General features: G+C 43.9%; 1 protein-coding gene across 1 annotated transcript in view; it reads left to right on the top strand.

Annotated features, from left to right (window-relative positions):
- Nucleotides 1-15,645, top strand: part of TEAD4 (TEA domain transcription factor 4) — a gene marked incomplete at its 5' end in the record, with an annotated part of 57,163 nt that overhangs the window by 23,157 nt on the left and 18,361 nt on the right. The window contains 4 exons of the mRNA XM_040594975.1: nucleotides 8,642-8,706; nucleotides 9,585-9,647; nucleotides 13,430-13,564; nucleotides 14,400-14,443. Coding sequence (XP_040450909.1) covers nucleotides 8,642-8,706; nucleotides 9,585-9,647; nucleotides 13,430-13,564; nucleotides 14,400-14,443 — 307 coding nt within the window. The remainder of the gene's footprint in view (nucleotides 1-8,641; nucleotides 8,707-9,584; nucleotides 9,648-13,429; nucleotides 13,565-14,399; nucleotides 14,444-15,645) is intronic.

Genomic DNA, 15,645 nt, shown 5'->3' with positions numbered 1-15,645 from the left:
TCTGTTCCTGTTGCAGCCCTTAATGTGTCGATGGAGGACTACTTTATCTGATGGATTATCTTAAATTTCTATAGCTTGAGGTGTGTGGGGAAACACAGCTGATGAGAACATTCGATTTATGCACTGAAAAACTGTGTTAAAGGATGAGAGGTGGTGAAGAGCTGCGTAGCCTGGAGCTTCCCATTAAGTTGATTGTATTGTTTTACCTTAGTAAAAGCTCATCTTTACAGGGAATAACTCCATATAACTTTGGGGCAGTAATTAAGAAGTACTTTAACTCTGTCTAGCCTTTAGACAAATGATGCAAGCACAGGAAGAGCCTGGCCCATTTGCTTTGCAGCCAGTGTGTGTGAGTTAGGTGGAGTATGGTTCCAGGCTACAGTTTCTCTGGTGGCAAAACTGGTTTAAGAACTTCTGCCCTGATTCTTTCTCTGTTCCCTCTGTTGTGCCAATGCAGTGGTTAATGTGGCCAATTAACTAGTTCACTAATCCAATTAAAAATAGGCTGATTGGGAAAACCAAAACAAAACCACCAAGAAAATCCAAGTGGGGCGGGGGGTGGGGGCTTGTTTTTGAATCTTTGGTAATTAGTGGGGTGTGTGTCAGTCCTTCCTCCCCCTTCTTCCAGCTGTTTAATTGGTACAGCTGCACACAGGAGTTGATGGAATATTGCAGGAGGAGGAATGACCAGCTGAGGAGAGGGGAACTGCTTCAGGTTGTTTTGTTGATGAAGAATTTGTTGATGTAACTCCTTGATTGAAACCAGTAAGAAGCTTCCCTAAACCTGCAGGATCTGTAATTGTTATCCCTCAGTCATGCAGCTTGCATGAAGCGTCTTCAGCTGGACATCAAGAAACAGCAGTTTCTAAATGGGGATAACACTTCATGTGTTTCTAGCTGTGAATTTAGGTTATACAGTGGCAAAGGAGTGGAGTAAACACTAACCTACCCAGCAAAAGGCCTTTTATGCAAGGTGAGGTTTCAGCATTTAGGCCAGTTTGTAGATGAGACAACTGAGCTTTATGATCTCAGACAGACTGATCACCCGACTGCCATTGCCCCACATGATGTGCTTGGCTGGCGTATTCTGTCCAGCAAATACAGTTTCAACTTCTTTGTCATTTCAGAAGAGGAAAAAGCTCAGCATGTGCACTGTCAAATGATGAGAACAGGTGTGTCGGAGAAGAGCTGATATGGCGGTGCTGATCGCTTCAGTATCATGTTTTCAGGGATCTGATTGTTTTGACATTTTTCAGAAGTACTGGCTCAGCTCGCTTTGAGTCTTCATCTCAAAATCCCCTTATTGTTGGGACTGCCTGAGCTCAGGGAATCTTCTTGTAGAAGGTTAATACTGAGAAAATTCAAGCATGGAATGAATCATCAGAGCGAGGAAACTTCTCACAGCTGAAGATAAAGTTCTTCGGTACGTGTGACTGTGCTATGGGAGCTCAAACCTGACCGTTAAGCACTGAAGTTCTGCATTGGTGTGGGGAGAGATGTCGTTATAGGATGGGCCAGTGCACTAAAATGCAGTACGGTCTTCTGTGGTCTCTTTCATGTGAAGTGATCCCAGTATGATGGTCATAGTGGTGTATTAAGTTCTTTTATTGCCTCCTAAATACAGTTCTCTGGATTCAGTCTAGAAATTGGGAATAAAAATGCAGGTTATTAAAAAGAGCTCAAAAGGAGCTTGATCGGAGTGAACTTGCCATTAGTAATATATCATTTAAAGAGTTGTCTCCAGCTCCTAACTAAAAATAGACATGTTGCTCTGGAGATTGTCCACTGCTGTTGGGGCTGCTTCCCACAAGGATTTGCCACGGTTGCAGTCCAGATAAATGGGAAAACCAAGTCATCGTGCTACGTTATGGCTCACTATGTTTAGTTTATAGGTACCAGCAAAGATTGAAGACCAGTAAAGAGTAAACAACAGTTAGAGATTAACGGTGGGGGAGTGAGGGTGGAGGTTCCCAAGGAGAGGTGGAAAGATAGAGATGAATAGGGAGATGGTTATTGCAGAATTTTTCTTGACTTTGGGGACAGCCTCAGCTCTGGTAGGGGAATTAACAGTAAAAGTAGGAGCTGAAACAGAGGGAGGGAAGGATTGAGCCCTTGAAAGAGTCTGGTTGCTGAACAGTCACTGTATTACGTAAGTTGTATACCAAGGCAGAGCTCAGAAAGAGGGGGGGGAGAGGCCAAAGTCTAAAACTTCATAAACAAGTTTCCTGTAAAAGAGATTGTAAGGTTGAAAGCAAGTGTGCCAAATAATCAAGAAAGATGTGACATTGTCGATTGCCAAAAGTCAAGGAAGATAGGAAGGGGTGAAGGGAGCCCACACCAGGGAAGGAAAGGTCATGTACTACATTTTCTCTTGCCTTGAAAAAGCTGGGCTGGGAAACTGGAAAGCTAACAGAATATTCTCACCAAGACTTTGATGAGAAAGAATGGCTTGTGATGAAGGGAAAGTGTAATAAAGATAGCATTAAAAACAATGTTAACAATTATACCAGTAAGAGTTGAGTGTCCGTGCATCTCGATGAGAAGATGGGATTAGCCGTCGGAAAGACAAAAATGTATTTTTTGACATATGCGGCCCTGTTTCTGGAAAGAGTGCTGCCCAGGATGGCTTTTAGTGTAGCTGGGAGGAGCAAGCAGTGGAAGGAGAGGTGGAAAGGGAGGTATGGCTCAGTGCGGACTCCAGTGCCAGTTAGTCCCACATGCAAATGCAAACATAACACGCTGCTTTTGCCTTAAGTGTCATTCTGGTACGACTGGCTCGGCGGTTAGTTTTGCTTCATATGCATAGAGAAACATTGACGTTTGGTGGACAGCTGAGGTGTCCTTAAATTCCCTCTTATGTCTAGATTTATTTGTCATGCTGTCTGATGCACACAGTTCATTGTGTGTATGTTGACTGTAATCGACAGTTAAACTAAGTGCTTAGCAAGTTCAGGAGGCAGCCATAGGCAGCCGTTTCCCAGGAGTTATAGTTAAGTGACACAAAGAGATTGAAATCATAGTTGGGATGGCTTCCTTGACCTTGCTTTGATTAACCTTTCACTGGATACAGCCCTATAGTTGCTTCTGTGGTTCTCTTATCTTTGTTGCACTTCACAGGTAGTGTTTGCTTTTGGTACAGAAAAGATACCTGCTACCAAGAAGCAGATATTTTCATGCAGTTTCCCACTGGAAGGATTTTGCAGAAGTCATTGAGTTCTTTCCTCTTGCCTATCACAGAAGAGAAGCTTTTGGCTCTTCTGCTTTCTTTGGCAACAGGGGTGTGTGCTTTATCTGCCTCTTCTGTAAGCAGTAATATATCGTTCCTAGCAGAAAGCTAGCATGAGGCTTTGAGGACTGGGAAATATTTCTATGGCTGTGAGATTTTCCTTGGATTTTTTTTATTCCCTTCCTTATAGGCAGACAGTTCTCTCCCCTTACATTGAAGGGCTTACAGGTGTAGAGCCTCTTTACTCACTTCTCTTAGCAACACCTTCCTGGATAACTTACTGAATGCAAATTCTGCAATTTAGTGTAAGACAGAGTGGGAGCTAAATTGATGTCCTTGAGAATTTGTTAGGAGCGAGAGGTAAAGAACATAAAAGAATCTGTCTTTACTCCTTTTTTCAAGCCATGCGTCCAAGGGGAAGGCTACAGGGAGGGTAGAGGTGCTGTGCTGCAGTTGGTATGTTGGCTAGAGCTTCATGAAACCCAATGCGCAGTTTCGACAGAGGAGACACAACTGTTGGCAGGTTCTGGTGACCGTGGCAGGCCCCAGCGGGAGTTATTCTAAGAACACAACATATGATCAGGTTACTAAGGGACACTTTACATGGCTCTAAAAAATGAACCATCTGACGGTTTATGACAGCTCCGCCTGTCCCAGCCAAGGGAGGGGGGTGCTCGTCTGTGCTGACCCCGCAGCCAGGGTTGTGAAACAAAGAAAGCGCTTTCCCGAGGCTGTGAACCTGCGGGCTTCCAGCCGCATAATACCTGCTTACATCTAACTTCTGATAAGAAAAACAGAAGACATTTAGGACTTGCTTCTCTTGCAGTTTTGATTCATGGTAATTTAATACGTGCTTGCTGCAGTTTACTGGGCTTGGCAATTTGCATAGTTCTATATTTAGTAATCCCTGTGATGCTAATGTCTTTGTAGAGTGATCTGGGTTGGGTTTTTTTTTTTTTTGCTGCCAGTATCTTTATTAGCTTAATATACCCTGCCACTTTTCTGTTTTTCCCTGGCTCTGTGGGGACACGCTTCTGGAAGAGGAAGGCTATATGAGAGGTGGTGGCAAGTGGGAAGTGAATTCTAAAACTAGAAATTTTGAGGATCCACATTTGAATGCTTTCTCTAGAGCATTCTATACCAGCTTCTAATATGTGCAGTTTGTACAACAGTTTCCCCCACCTTGGTCTTCTCCAGTGAAGTATGTGGCCTGAAAGAGCTTTGTAATTTTGGCTGATGTTGTCAAAGACAGACAGTTGAAACACACACTTAGGAAAATATCTCCCACTTTCTTAGGCTTGACTACAGTTTACTGCCTCTCCTCCCTGCTTCCTAGTCTCAGCTTCCCTTGGTTTATTCTCTCATAGACACTCATATACTCTCATATACACTCAGTCCTCAGAATTCCTTTGAGGTACTGGGTGATGCAGGAGATTGGGGTCACTGTGTAAAGGTTTCTGTCTGCCAATCCTTTTAATTATTTTTTCCCTCTGATGCTGCTTGCTTCTTGCTGCTCCTCTGCATCTACATAGATTCTCAGTGGGCTGCAGTCCTTTCAGAGTTGTCCCTGCTCTGGCATGGGTCTTCCATGAGTTGCAGTTACCTCGAAGTATACTCCTGCCTCGGAGCACTTCTTCCCAAGAGAACTTTTCTAGCCACATCTGCAACAATGTCCCCTACCATGTGTCTGTCTTCTTTCCTCCTTTCTTTTCTCCAAATGTGTCTTTTTACATATCTTGCATTTCTCCTTCTGTGCATCCTCATGTGTCCTTTTTGTGGTTCCTTTTGTGTGTGTCTCCTGCCGGTAGTGGCTATTGCCCTTTCCAAAATACGTTTGAGCAAAGGTAGCTTGTGCTCCTCTGGTTGAGGTTTTGATGGATTGTTGTTTTCATCCATTTTGGAGATGGTTGGAATTGACTGTGCCTGGCATGGGGCTGTTCTTGGCATCCTCTCACACAGCTTACCCCTGCAGCCCTCTACTGCTGAAGCAGAATAGTGATCTGTCAGACTGCTTAGTCTCTATAATTTCTTGACTTTCGTGGAAACATAACAAAGCTAAATTTGCACCGTAACATTTATTATATCTGGTTGAGACTCGAGGGTTTGAGCACCTTGTTTTGTTCTGCGCATTTCCCACTTCTGACATGTGGCAAACTGTCCTGAAGTTGCATACATGCCGGCATCTGTGCAAGAAGAATCGCTTCAGTTGGTTCTTACCTTTCAACTTAGATCCATGTCCAACAGATGGAGGCTTTGAAAAGCCGTAAATATTATTCTTGGCACTAGAAAATGGCACTGTGGGTATGTGTCACTAGTAGTTGGTCTCAGCTTTGTAAGAAGTGGTTACATTGGTTGGAAAAGCAGCCAGGTGGAAAGTAGCGTAACAGCATCTGCTCCCATCAAACTCTCCTGGGCATGTCACCATGCTAATGCTGAACCTGTGGGAACTGAAGAGGTCAGTGGTTACATGCTGGGCATTGTGTTTCTGGCACAGAAGTGGTTCCTGGTTTGCGCACAGAGGAGCTGGAGCTGTTTTCCCAGCTACAGACCTGATTCTTCTCCAAGGGGAATAAGGAGAGCTTCTGTCATGACACCATTAGGAAAAGACTCAGAACTGTAAATGTAAAATGCTTTTATGTCCCGATGTGTGCTTTGGTTATGTTTCATGAACATGGCCTAAATGCAGTCATGGACATTTACGTTCTTCTGTTTCAGAAACAGATGGAATTGGAAGCTTTGCCAGCCCTTCTCTAAAGGGTTGGGTGGTCAATCTCAAGCATAGAGTCTTCCCTTGCATTATTTTTTTTTTCCCCAAGATTGAGTTAAACAAGGGTTTAAATAAAAACAAGTGACAACTTTTTCATGGAATATTAAACTACTGGAATATTGCATGTGTTTTCACTCCTTGCTTTTTGGTTGTCTGTGATGTCCTAATGTACAAGTTCTCCATTCAACCCATAAACTTTCCATAGAAAATACTGGGGGTTTATAATTTTGTTATAAATAAACTTCACAAGAGCTGTGGCTTTGATTTCCAGTTTATTCCTGCTTCATCATAATTAATCAAACATTTGCAGCCATATAAGATGTCACACAGACTTGCACTTCCCACTCCCAACTTTTTATTGAAGTATAGTGTCACTACTAGTGTGGTAACCACAAATGTATTATTTTGCAGAGCCTGCTCTTTCTGTCATGTTTTCTGCCTTGAATCAACCTAGAGTTCAGATGTGTAGCTGCTGCTTTTCTGTTTCTACTCCTTATTTCTCCATCTCCAGGAAGAGAATGAAATTCTGTGTGTCTGCTTAGACTTGATACATAGGAGCCAGTGTATGGAACCTGCATGGTCTCCTCATGTCTTGGTGCCCACGCTCAGACAGTTCTGTGGTGCCAGCTGTGAACTGAGTCTAAGCTTGCTTCTCCTGTTCACTGCTGAAGTTGTCAGTGGCTTGGCCGTCCCTGCTTCTTCTGTTTTTTAAATCCTGCACCTGAGTCTTCTGCAGTTTCCTGCTCTCATTTTAAGCAATTCTCAATTCTGTACCAGTGACCCTGTAGCTTCACATTTCTTTAGCCGTTTCATTCTTGTTGCTGTTAATAAAATTTCCCTCATCTCTCACTGTGACCATCTTTTCTTTGCATCTCTTTGCTGGCCTCTCCTCTCACATTGAACATGAAGTGATTCGTCTTCATTTCCCTTGGCCCTGGAGGGCATAATCTTACTGTGTCATCTCTTAAAATCAAGATGTAAAACCTGTCTCCAGTGCCTGCAATGTATGCTTGCCCCATAATTGAGTTCCATCACCTCTCCCAGCCAGTGCCCCACCTTCCTGTTGATGGGAGCTCCCCTCAACTTCCACAAAGCTAAGCTTGCTTCCCTATATCTCTTCTGAAGAGTGCTGCTTTTTTTGGGATGCCTGCAAGAGCCTGAAAGCACTTTTAATTCACTGTATCGTGTCACACAGATAAATTCTGTGGAACTGTTTCCATGTACTTCCCCATTGTCATTTATTTTCTAGGTTCACAGAATGACAGGTTTATTTAGGTTGGCCCTACTGCTGAAGCAGTATCAACTCCAGCAGGTTGCACAGGGTTGTGTCCAGTCAGGTTTTGAGTGTCCTCCCAGGATGGAGGATGGACATGGCTGCAGCCTCTCTGAGCAGTCTGTGCCAGTGTTTGACCACCCTTACAGTAAAAAAGTTGGGGTTTCCTTTTTTTTTTTTTCTTTTCTTTTTTATTTTTTTTCTTTTTCTTCTTGTTTTCAGATGGAATTTCATGTGTTAGTTTGTGCCCATTGTTTCTTGTCCTATCACTGGGTACTACTGAGAGGAGTCTGGCTCCCTCTTCTTCATTGCCTTCTCCCATCAGGTATTTATATGCATTGACTAAAAATTCCACCGTCTTCTCTGTGCTGAACAGTCACAGCTCGCTCAGACTCTCCTCATATGAAAGATTCTCCAGTCCCTTTATCCCTCTCGTGGACCTTTTGCTGGGGACACTCCAGGATATCCGCATCTTTCTAGTGCTGAGGAGCCCAGAACTGGACGCAGCACTCTAGATGTTGCCACAGCAGTGCTGAGTAGAGGTGGAGGATCACCTCCCGTGACCTGCTGGCAACACTCCTCCTAATGCAGCCTGGGGCCCTGCTGGCCTTCTTTGCCAGGAGGGTGTATTGCTGGCTCGTTCCTTGGCAGCTCGTTGTCAAACAGGACCCCATCCCTTCAGCCAGTTTTCAGTCCGCTTCCTCGTCCACCGATCTCACCCATACTTTGTCGGGTTGCCTATGAGGATGTTATGGGAGACAGAGACAGAAACCTTACTGGTGTCACAGTATACAAAGCTCCGTCTGTGCTCATCCACTAAGCTAGTCGCCTCTCTACAGAAACTATCTGACTGGTTAAGTATGATCTCCCATTTGTAAGCCTGCGGGGACTACTTCTAATCATCTGCTTGTCCTTCATGTATCTGGAAGTGGGATCCAGGATTACATGCTCCATCACCTCCCAGGACTGAGGTGAGGCTGACTGCCCAGTTATTATCTGGATCTTTGGTCTTGCCTTCCTGAATGTTTTAGGGTGAGCGGCTTTCCATTTTCTTCTTTGTACTGGCAATCTTGATCCATGTTTACGGCTTCTGCACACCGTGGTCATGTAATTATTAAGTAAAGCATATGATTGTCCTTTTTATTGGTGATTTTAAGCCATACAGATGCAAGCTGGGAAATAGAATTTGCAGCCCAAAGTTCTGCTTCTAAAACTCAGACCTTTACCATGTGAACTAATGAGTATCTTTCTAAGATAAAAAGTAGTGGCGGAGTATTGCCCCACTGCTCATCTCTACAGATAGATAAGTCCATTGGCCATTTTCCCCTGGCGTCATAGCTTTCTGAACTGTATGTGCATTTTTTCTCTGTTCCAGGCCGAAATGAGCTGATTGCCCGCTATATTAAGCTGAGGACAGGGAAAACACGCACAAGGAAACAGGTAAGTGTAAAGTGTTCCCTGTAAATATTAACTTCTTTGGAGCACGAGACATGATGAGGGCTTAAGTTTTTGGTTTGCTGGACAGAGGTGGTTGTGCTTAGCTGGTTAATAAGAATGGCGGCAAGTCAGCGCAGGCACTTTAGAGTAGGGTTGTAATGCTTATGTCTCCCAGACAAATTTTTCTACTGTTAAATGGTGTGTGACTTTGTTTGTTTAGTCTGCTAATGAATATTTCAGTGAGCATCGGTGGTCCTCTATATGAAGGTTCTTTGTTCAGCCCAGACAGATGGACAGCAATGGTGATTTTGGAAATACCTGGTACATTGAATGAAAAACAATCTTTGTAATTTGGGAGTGACAGTCCAGGCTATGCTGGACAAAGCATTGAGCAACCTAGACCTGCTTTGGGTAGGGGTTTGGTGGATGAAATCCGTCAGTTATTTCCAACTTAAATTATTCTATGGTGTGTTTTGGTCCACATTAGATATGGGGAAGTTCTGAGAGTCATTACATAGCAGCCAGGGGTATGAAACATGGGTTTTCGTTCTCCCAAGAGGAAGCCAAGATGCACAGCAAAGAGACTGGAACTCTCAGTCCCTAAATTTAAGGACGAGTTCTTTGGTATTAGAGGAGGTCTCTGGCTTGATAAAGCCATTTAAATTGGAAAAGGCCTTAAATGGCCCATCTTTGCTGGTTCGCCATCTCATTTCATGACAATTAAGTTATGTTCTGAAAAGCATCCCATTGTTACCTTAACCCCCACTCCCCTCAACCCTAAATAACTCCCTATTGTACAAGGTGCCTAAAGTATGTTTACTTCTGCAAGCAACTACTGAGTATTCCTCTGCAATGAAGATGGATTTTGTCTTTCAATGCAGGTATCTAGTCACATCCAGGTCCTGGCAAGGCGGAAAGCTAGAGAGATCCAAGCCAAGCTCAAGGTATGATGGCTATCCTTTAACATACCATGCAAGCCCCCTCAGTCAGCCATTCCCTCTTTGAATAGCCTTAAAAAAGGGTGAGATTAGCCACTGAACTGTAGTAAGCTGGGAAGGAAAAGGTACTTCCCAGGAAGTGTTGTGCAAACGTTTGTATTGTTGTAGCTCTGTGACGTCTGGAGCAATTCTATTTAGAGAATAAAGAAACAATAACTTTAAATTTTATGTGTCTGATTTCTACCTCCGGTTTATGCTGCTGTCATCCAAGGCTGAAAGATTTTTAGATTTGGGTATGCAAAGGGCATTTACCTGAGAAGGAAGGGTTTACGGTTACAAATGCTGACCAGTAATCTGTCCCTGGTGTTGCGGTGGCCTTGGGAGAGGGTGGCCTTACAGTTACGGTAGTGCTAGTTCCACCTCTGCTAGTGGTAGTGATGTGGAGTTGTCCACGAAAAGTGTTCTGAGTTGGCATAGCCTTTGAGAGGAAGCAATAAAGCCAGCTGGCATCTTCTCAGGTAAAATGGTGTCAGCTGAGCAGACTTTGCTCCTTGATTAATTCAGACTTGATTTGAAGAGGCCTGGGCTAACGAGAAAGAAAGTGATTGACTACTTGCTTGAGCAAGTCCATGGTTTCTTTCTATAGGAACACACCAATGAACCAATACCTCTTGACACTTATTTCCACTCAGGTTTGAAGCAGGGAGATGTTTTATGTGCTCAGACTAAATCGCCACAAATGTCATGAAGGTCAAGATTATGGGTGACAATTGCACAGGAGGATGTCCCTTGTTAGAATGTGAGCCATCCAGAAAGGGCTGGCTGAGTAGGATGTGAGGTCCAGTCCCTGTTGATTTGGTGTGGCATTAAGTGATCTGGAGGCATGGGCGTTTTCTTCCCCGATCTTCCATGCTTCAGGTAGTAATGAGGATCTTGACAGTCCGGTCCAGCCCGGACTGTTGAGTGGGTGGCTGTTAGTACGTGCTTCCTCTTGGCTGTCTCGGCAACTCCTCGCTGGGTACCAGCAGAAGTCGACTGTCTGTGAGCGAACTGTTGGCACTCGGTCTGGAGCAGCGCTGAAGTGCATGCATCTCTACTGCAAGCAGTGATTACCTCTAAGTCATGACTGCGCCCCCCACATCCCATCCCCAGCTCCATTTTAGCAAACAGTGTTGTGTCTGTCATTAGCCTGTCGTGTTTCCAGCTGCTCTGATAAAGAGAAGCAGCCGCAAATTGCAACTGTCTAATTCAGTGCTCCTAGGCAGGGCTGCCTCAGCCTGAAACCTGTGGTGCTGTTAAGTGGTCAGTTCAGGTGGACGCCTGCTTGGGAGGCAAGTTAGAGTGAGTAGGAAACAACAACTGCCCAGGGTGTTTAAAGATTTACTGCTGCTTATATCTGTAACCTTGATTCCGTTCCTTGCATGTCACAGCTCTGGGATTTGGCATGATTGAAAAGCCAGCCAGCCAAGCCTGTTTCCACTTAGCACACAGGAGCTGGCCGTTTTTGTTCTCGGGGAAGGAAGGTGTCTCAGGGAGCTCCATGGAGCCATTGGTTGTTCTCCTCTTACACCTCCCCAGGCCATGCTGTGAGCTCTGCCCAGCTGCCTGCAGTGAGCCATTCCCCAGCACCAGACTGCGCCTTTCTGCCCGCAGAGCCAAGCCTGTAGGACTGATTCAACTCATTTACTTCCTTGCTTTCACTAGTCGTTTTCGTAGAGCAAGGAAATGAAATCACAAAAGCTGCTGCCCTTCTTCCAAGTTCCTGCTGCTAGCTGTGTGTTCTATCACTGTTCGTTTTCCATAGTGGGTATATGTTTTCATATTTATATCCTAGGGCTCAGAGCAGCGACATGCTGACTTTTCAGAGCAATTACTAGAATACTGCTGTCTCCACACAAATTTGGAGTGTCTTCTCTTAGTGAGTGCTGTGTCTATAACACAGAGAGGTGGGGAAAGTAGGCTAAAGCTTGGAGAAAAATCTGTTCCCAGAATCAGTAGTTTTCCGTGTCCTGGGTGACTAGTAGATATCACCTGTACTAAGGAAAAAGAGGGAAATTGTGGTGGTTTTAGTATTATATTTATCATGTGTTTTGAGAATAATAAAAATATGAACATTGCAAATGTTTGGTAAATTTTTATGCTTCATTTTCCTTTTTATTTTGTACTGGAAACACAATACAAATGAATGCAGAACTGTTAGCTGACAGAGGAAGGAGATGTCTTTTACAAAAACATCCTTTTTCAAGCAGTCTGTCAGGCATTTAGGCAAAACAGAAAAGCCAAACAGTGGTTAATAGAGAAAATCTGTTCCCTTATTAATTGTTCTTCCTTTTTCTTTTTACTTCCACAAGTAAATGCTGCTTCCCCATAAACTCATGTATAAACTCAGGTAGGCAAGTATGATTTCTTTCCAGTTGAGAAAATCAGGGGAGGAAAAAAAAATCCTTTTCTGCAATGGCAGCTGGGAAATAGTCCTTATCTATGTCATGAAGAAACAGAAAAGAATCCTTACTCTTGAAAAATGTTTTGGGGGAATACTTTAAGGATTCCCTAAAGCACCATTTAAACTTGATTCTGAAAAAAATTCTCATAGTTTTGGAGAATCTGAAGAACTTTCGCAGCAGTTACAATGGTTCCCTTCCATTTACTTGAATGTTATGAACAGGAGCCACAGATAGCATAAAAAAGATGATTTGTAATAGAAGTTTTGCCCATTCCTACTGATCATTCCACTTAAAAGTCACTATTTGTCCTTGAGCTTTTGTTATGCCTCCTCCAAATGTTTTTGTGTTAAACATCTCAGAATCCCTGTGCTTAGAACTTTAGAAGACCTTAAAGAAAGGAGAGGGGTTAGAGAGAATGGAGATCCAAGGGTCAGAACTTAACTGCAGTTCAATGAATGCAGTCGGGAAGCGAGAATCCCTGAAGACGACAGCCAGGGCTTTCCTCTTTCAGCAGTTTCTCCAAGCCGTGAATTCATCTGTGGCATTTCCATTATAGTTATAAGGTTGTAGATAAATGTGGAGTGTTTGAGGAATGAAGATGAATTGTAAGGGGATGTAGGAGGAAAGGCTGAACGTGGGGAAGCGCTTCTGTTTGTCTGTTTATTCCTTGGAAGAAAAAATGAAGAATGCAGTGTGTTTTAAACGTACATCGGACCCCCTAGCTGTTGCACTGTCATTGCCTGTAAAAATGTGTGCAATTCCACAAAGCTGTTAAAATACAAAAAGGAATGTCCTTGCATATGTGCCCTGGGAGATTATTAAGATTTCCTGTAATCACCAGGGATGGGAATAAAATAATTGACTCTACCTGAGACTAATGCAGTCCCAAACTGAGGTAGTCTTTTAGCAGTAATGATAAACTATTTTTGTGAGCTTGTTTTTAGAGGTTTTTTTGATAAGCAGGAGTCTTTCCCATTAAATATTTTTGCCAACGATTAAAACACAAGAGTCAGTTAGGGTTGTACTTCCCATAACGAAACATTTCAGCTGTGCTGCTGAAAGCCTTCAGACAGAAAGGATAAGTGCTTAGCAGTCTCTAAACCAGTGATCCCAGCATTATAGAAAGGATGATTAATTACATCTGAAGCTATAATAATGGCTGAAAGACTTAACATGCTTTGAAGAGTTCTTAGGACAGTTACTGGTGAGTCTGCTGCCCAGATTTTCAGAGATGCTTGTTCCCTACAAAGAAGCTGATGAGAATCTTGGTTATACAGCATTAGACCAGGCAACTTGTTTATCATTATAATAACTCATTTTTTTCTGTTTCTATTCTTGCTATAGGATCAGGCAGCTAAAGATAAAGCCATGCAGAGTATGGCTACAATGTCATCTGCCCAGATTATCTCTGCAACTGCCTTCCATAGTAAAATGGCCCTACCTGGTCTCCCACGACCAGCCTACCCTGCTGTTTCTGGGGTGAGTAAATCAGTGTCTTGGCAGCATTGGGCTGAAGGCACCTGAATATTTGAAAGGGTGTTGGGACCTACTCAGGATAATCGTGAGAACATCAGAAAGAATGGGCCAAAAGGCATTGTCTCTGTGGAATAAATCTGTTACACGGCTTCAACAGTTTGGGACTGATTCTTTGCTCACACTGATGGGAAACAATAGAATTTCACTCTACGCTTTGTTTAAAAAGACACAAGTGAGAGAACAATCAAATCCTTTGGGTTTTCAGCTGCCTGAAATATTTTTAGGTGTCTGTATCACTTAGTCCACAGTCGTGTTGGATTAAAACTGTTTGGGCCATCCTGACCCTTACTCAAGCTTATCATTCCCAAGCTCATCCTAATTACTTAGATGACACATTCACGGCCCTTACAGAAAGTCCTTAATAGTGGAGGCCTGCCAGCATCCCCTATCCTATGAGTTGGACCTAGAGAACTTTTGCTGAGCATTGATTTCTGCCAAAATACTCTTGTGGAGCTCTCTTGGGCAAAATGGCCCCTCTGAGAGAGTGGGCATCATTAAAACTTTGGAGACAGAGGCACAAGGTGCATATGTAATATTTAACATTAAAAACCAATATTGGTTCAGTTGCTTGCATGTCACTACTCGTAGTGCGTAGAAAGAAAATGAAGACCTGTCAGCACCTCCACAAGGATGAAACTGGGAATGTAGAGAGAAGAGATATAACTGTCACATCTTTAGAAGTCCATGAGCTTGCAGTTTCTTTCCTAAGAAAGGAGCAAGCCTTGCTTTTCATCTCTGTCTTAAGAGTGGTGACTTTTGCCTGTATGTTCTCTTGCAGTTTTGGCAGGGAGCTTTGCCAGGCCAAGCTGGATCTTCCCAAGAGTGAGTATTCCTTTATGTGAGCATCCAAAGCCGGTGCTTCTGCTGTTTCCTCTAGGCTGCCTGACAAGCACCGTTAGCTATTACAAGATTTATAAAATGCTATGATAATGTCGTCTTTGCTCTCAGAGAGATTCACTGATTGTGGATCTGAACTTTAGGCCTATGGCTGAAGACAAACTGAGTCATGAGAGAATTTTAAATAGATAAACCCTTATGTCTTCATGTGGTTCCTTCAACATGGATTACACCCCTTTAATAATATGTCCCATGACTCAAGCAGCCTAATATGGGTTATTTTAGGGAGCTGGTGAATCTAGCAGCCTGATAGAGGCGAGGCTGCTGCATTATCCGTGCCCCCAAGTTCAACCAGCAGTGAGACTGAGCATGTGTTCCTGGTAGGTGTGCACACAAATGTGCATATACATTGCACATACACACATGGCTGGTCACACAGAACTGCATAGACAGTGCTCAGCACTCACAGATACAAACAGCCCCAACAGCCTCATCTTGTACCCCTCTCTGGCTAATGAGTTAGTGTTAGTGGGAAATACATCTGCACTGTGGATCCGTCCAGTAGCTGTCCTGGTGTCCCTTGTGCCCCTGTGTGCTGGCACCCATACGGGTGAGCCCCTGAGCCCACAACCCCACTTCAGTTGCTAATGCAAGCCTCTCTCACTCGCACAGACGTGTGTGTGTGTGTGCACGAACACACACACACTGTGAATCTCTCCAGTGACTGGGCTTAGATACACAGTCCACCCAGTAGCTGGATCTTCACTTTCCCTAGTTTGCTCCCACAGAGATAAACACACACACAAACTCCTCTGTCAGTCAATTTCCAGACTCCACAGTCTCTCTGCCATTTGGCCTGAACCTCTTGGTCCCTCTGAAAGCATCCTTGCTCCTGGAGGCACAGGCAGCTGGCTCCCAAGCCTCTTGCTGGGCAGTCTGGCTTGATAATCATTAGTGATCACACCCTTGGTTGCTGCTGGCACTCCTGGAACAAACACACCCACACCTCGTGCAGGAAAGCCATTAGAAATAGAATTTAGTGAGAAGATAGGACAGACTGCACTGAGAAGGTGCGGGGCACTGACAAGACAACTGTACCGACCTTCTTACATGTGATAAGTCATGTTCTCCCTGAACAGCCCCATAATAAATCAAACCTGGACAATGGGGCAGATGGCTCTCCCGTG

Source organism: Falco naumanni, chromosome 5 (genome assembly GCF_017639655.2).
Source record: "Falco naumanni isolate bFalNau1 chromosome 5, bFalNau1.pat, whole genome shotgun sequence".
NCBI lineage: Eukaryota > Metazoa > Chordata > Aves > Falconiformes > Falconidae > Falco > Falco naumanni.
Note: the sequence above shows the minus strand (reverse complement) of the source record. Positions and strands in the feature narration are given on the sequence as shown.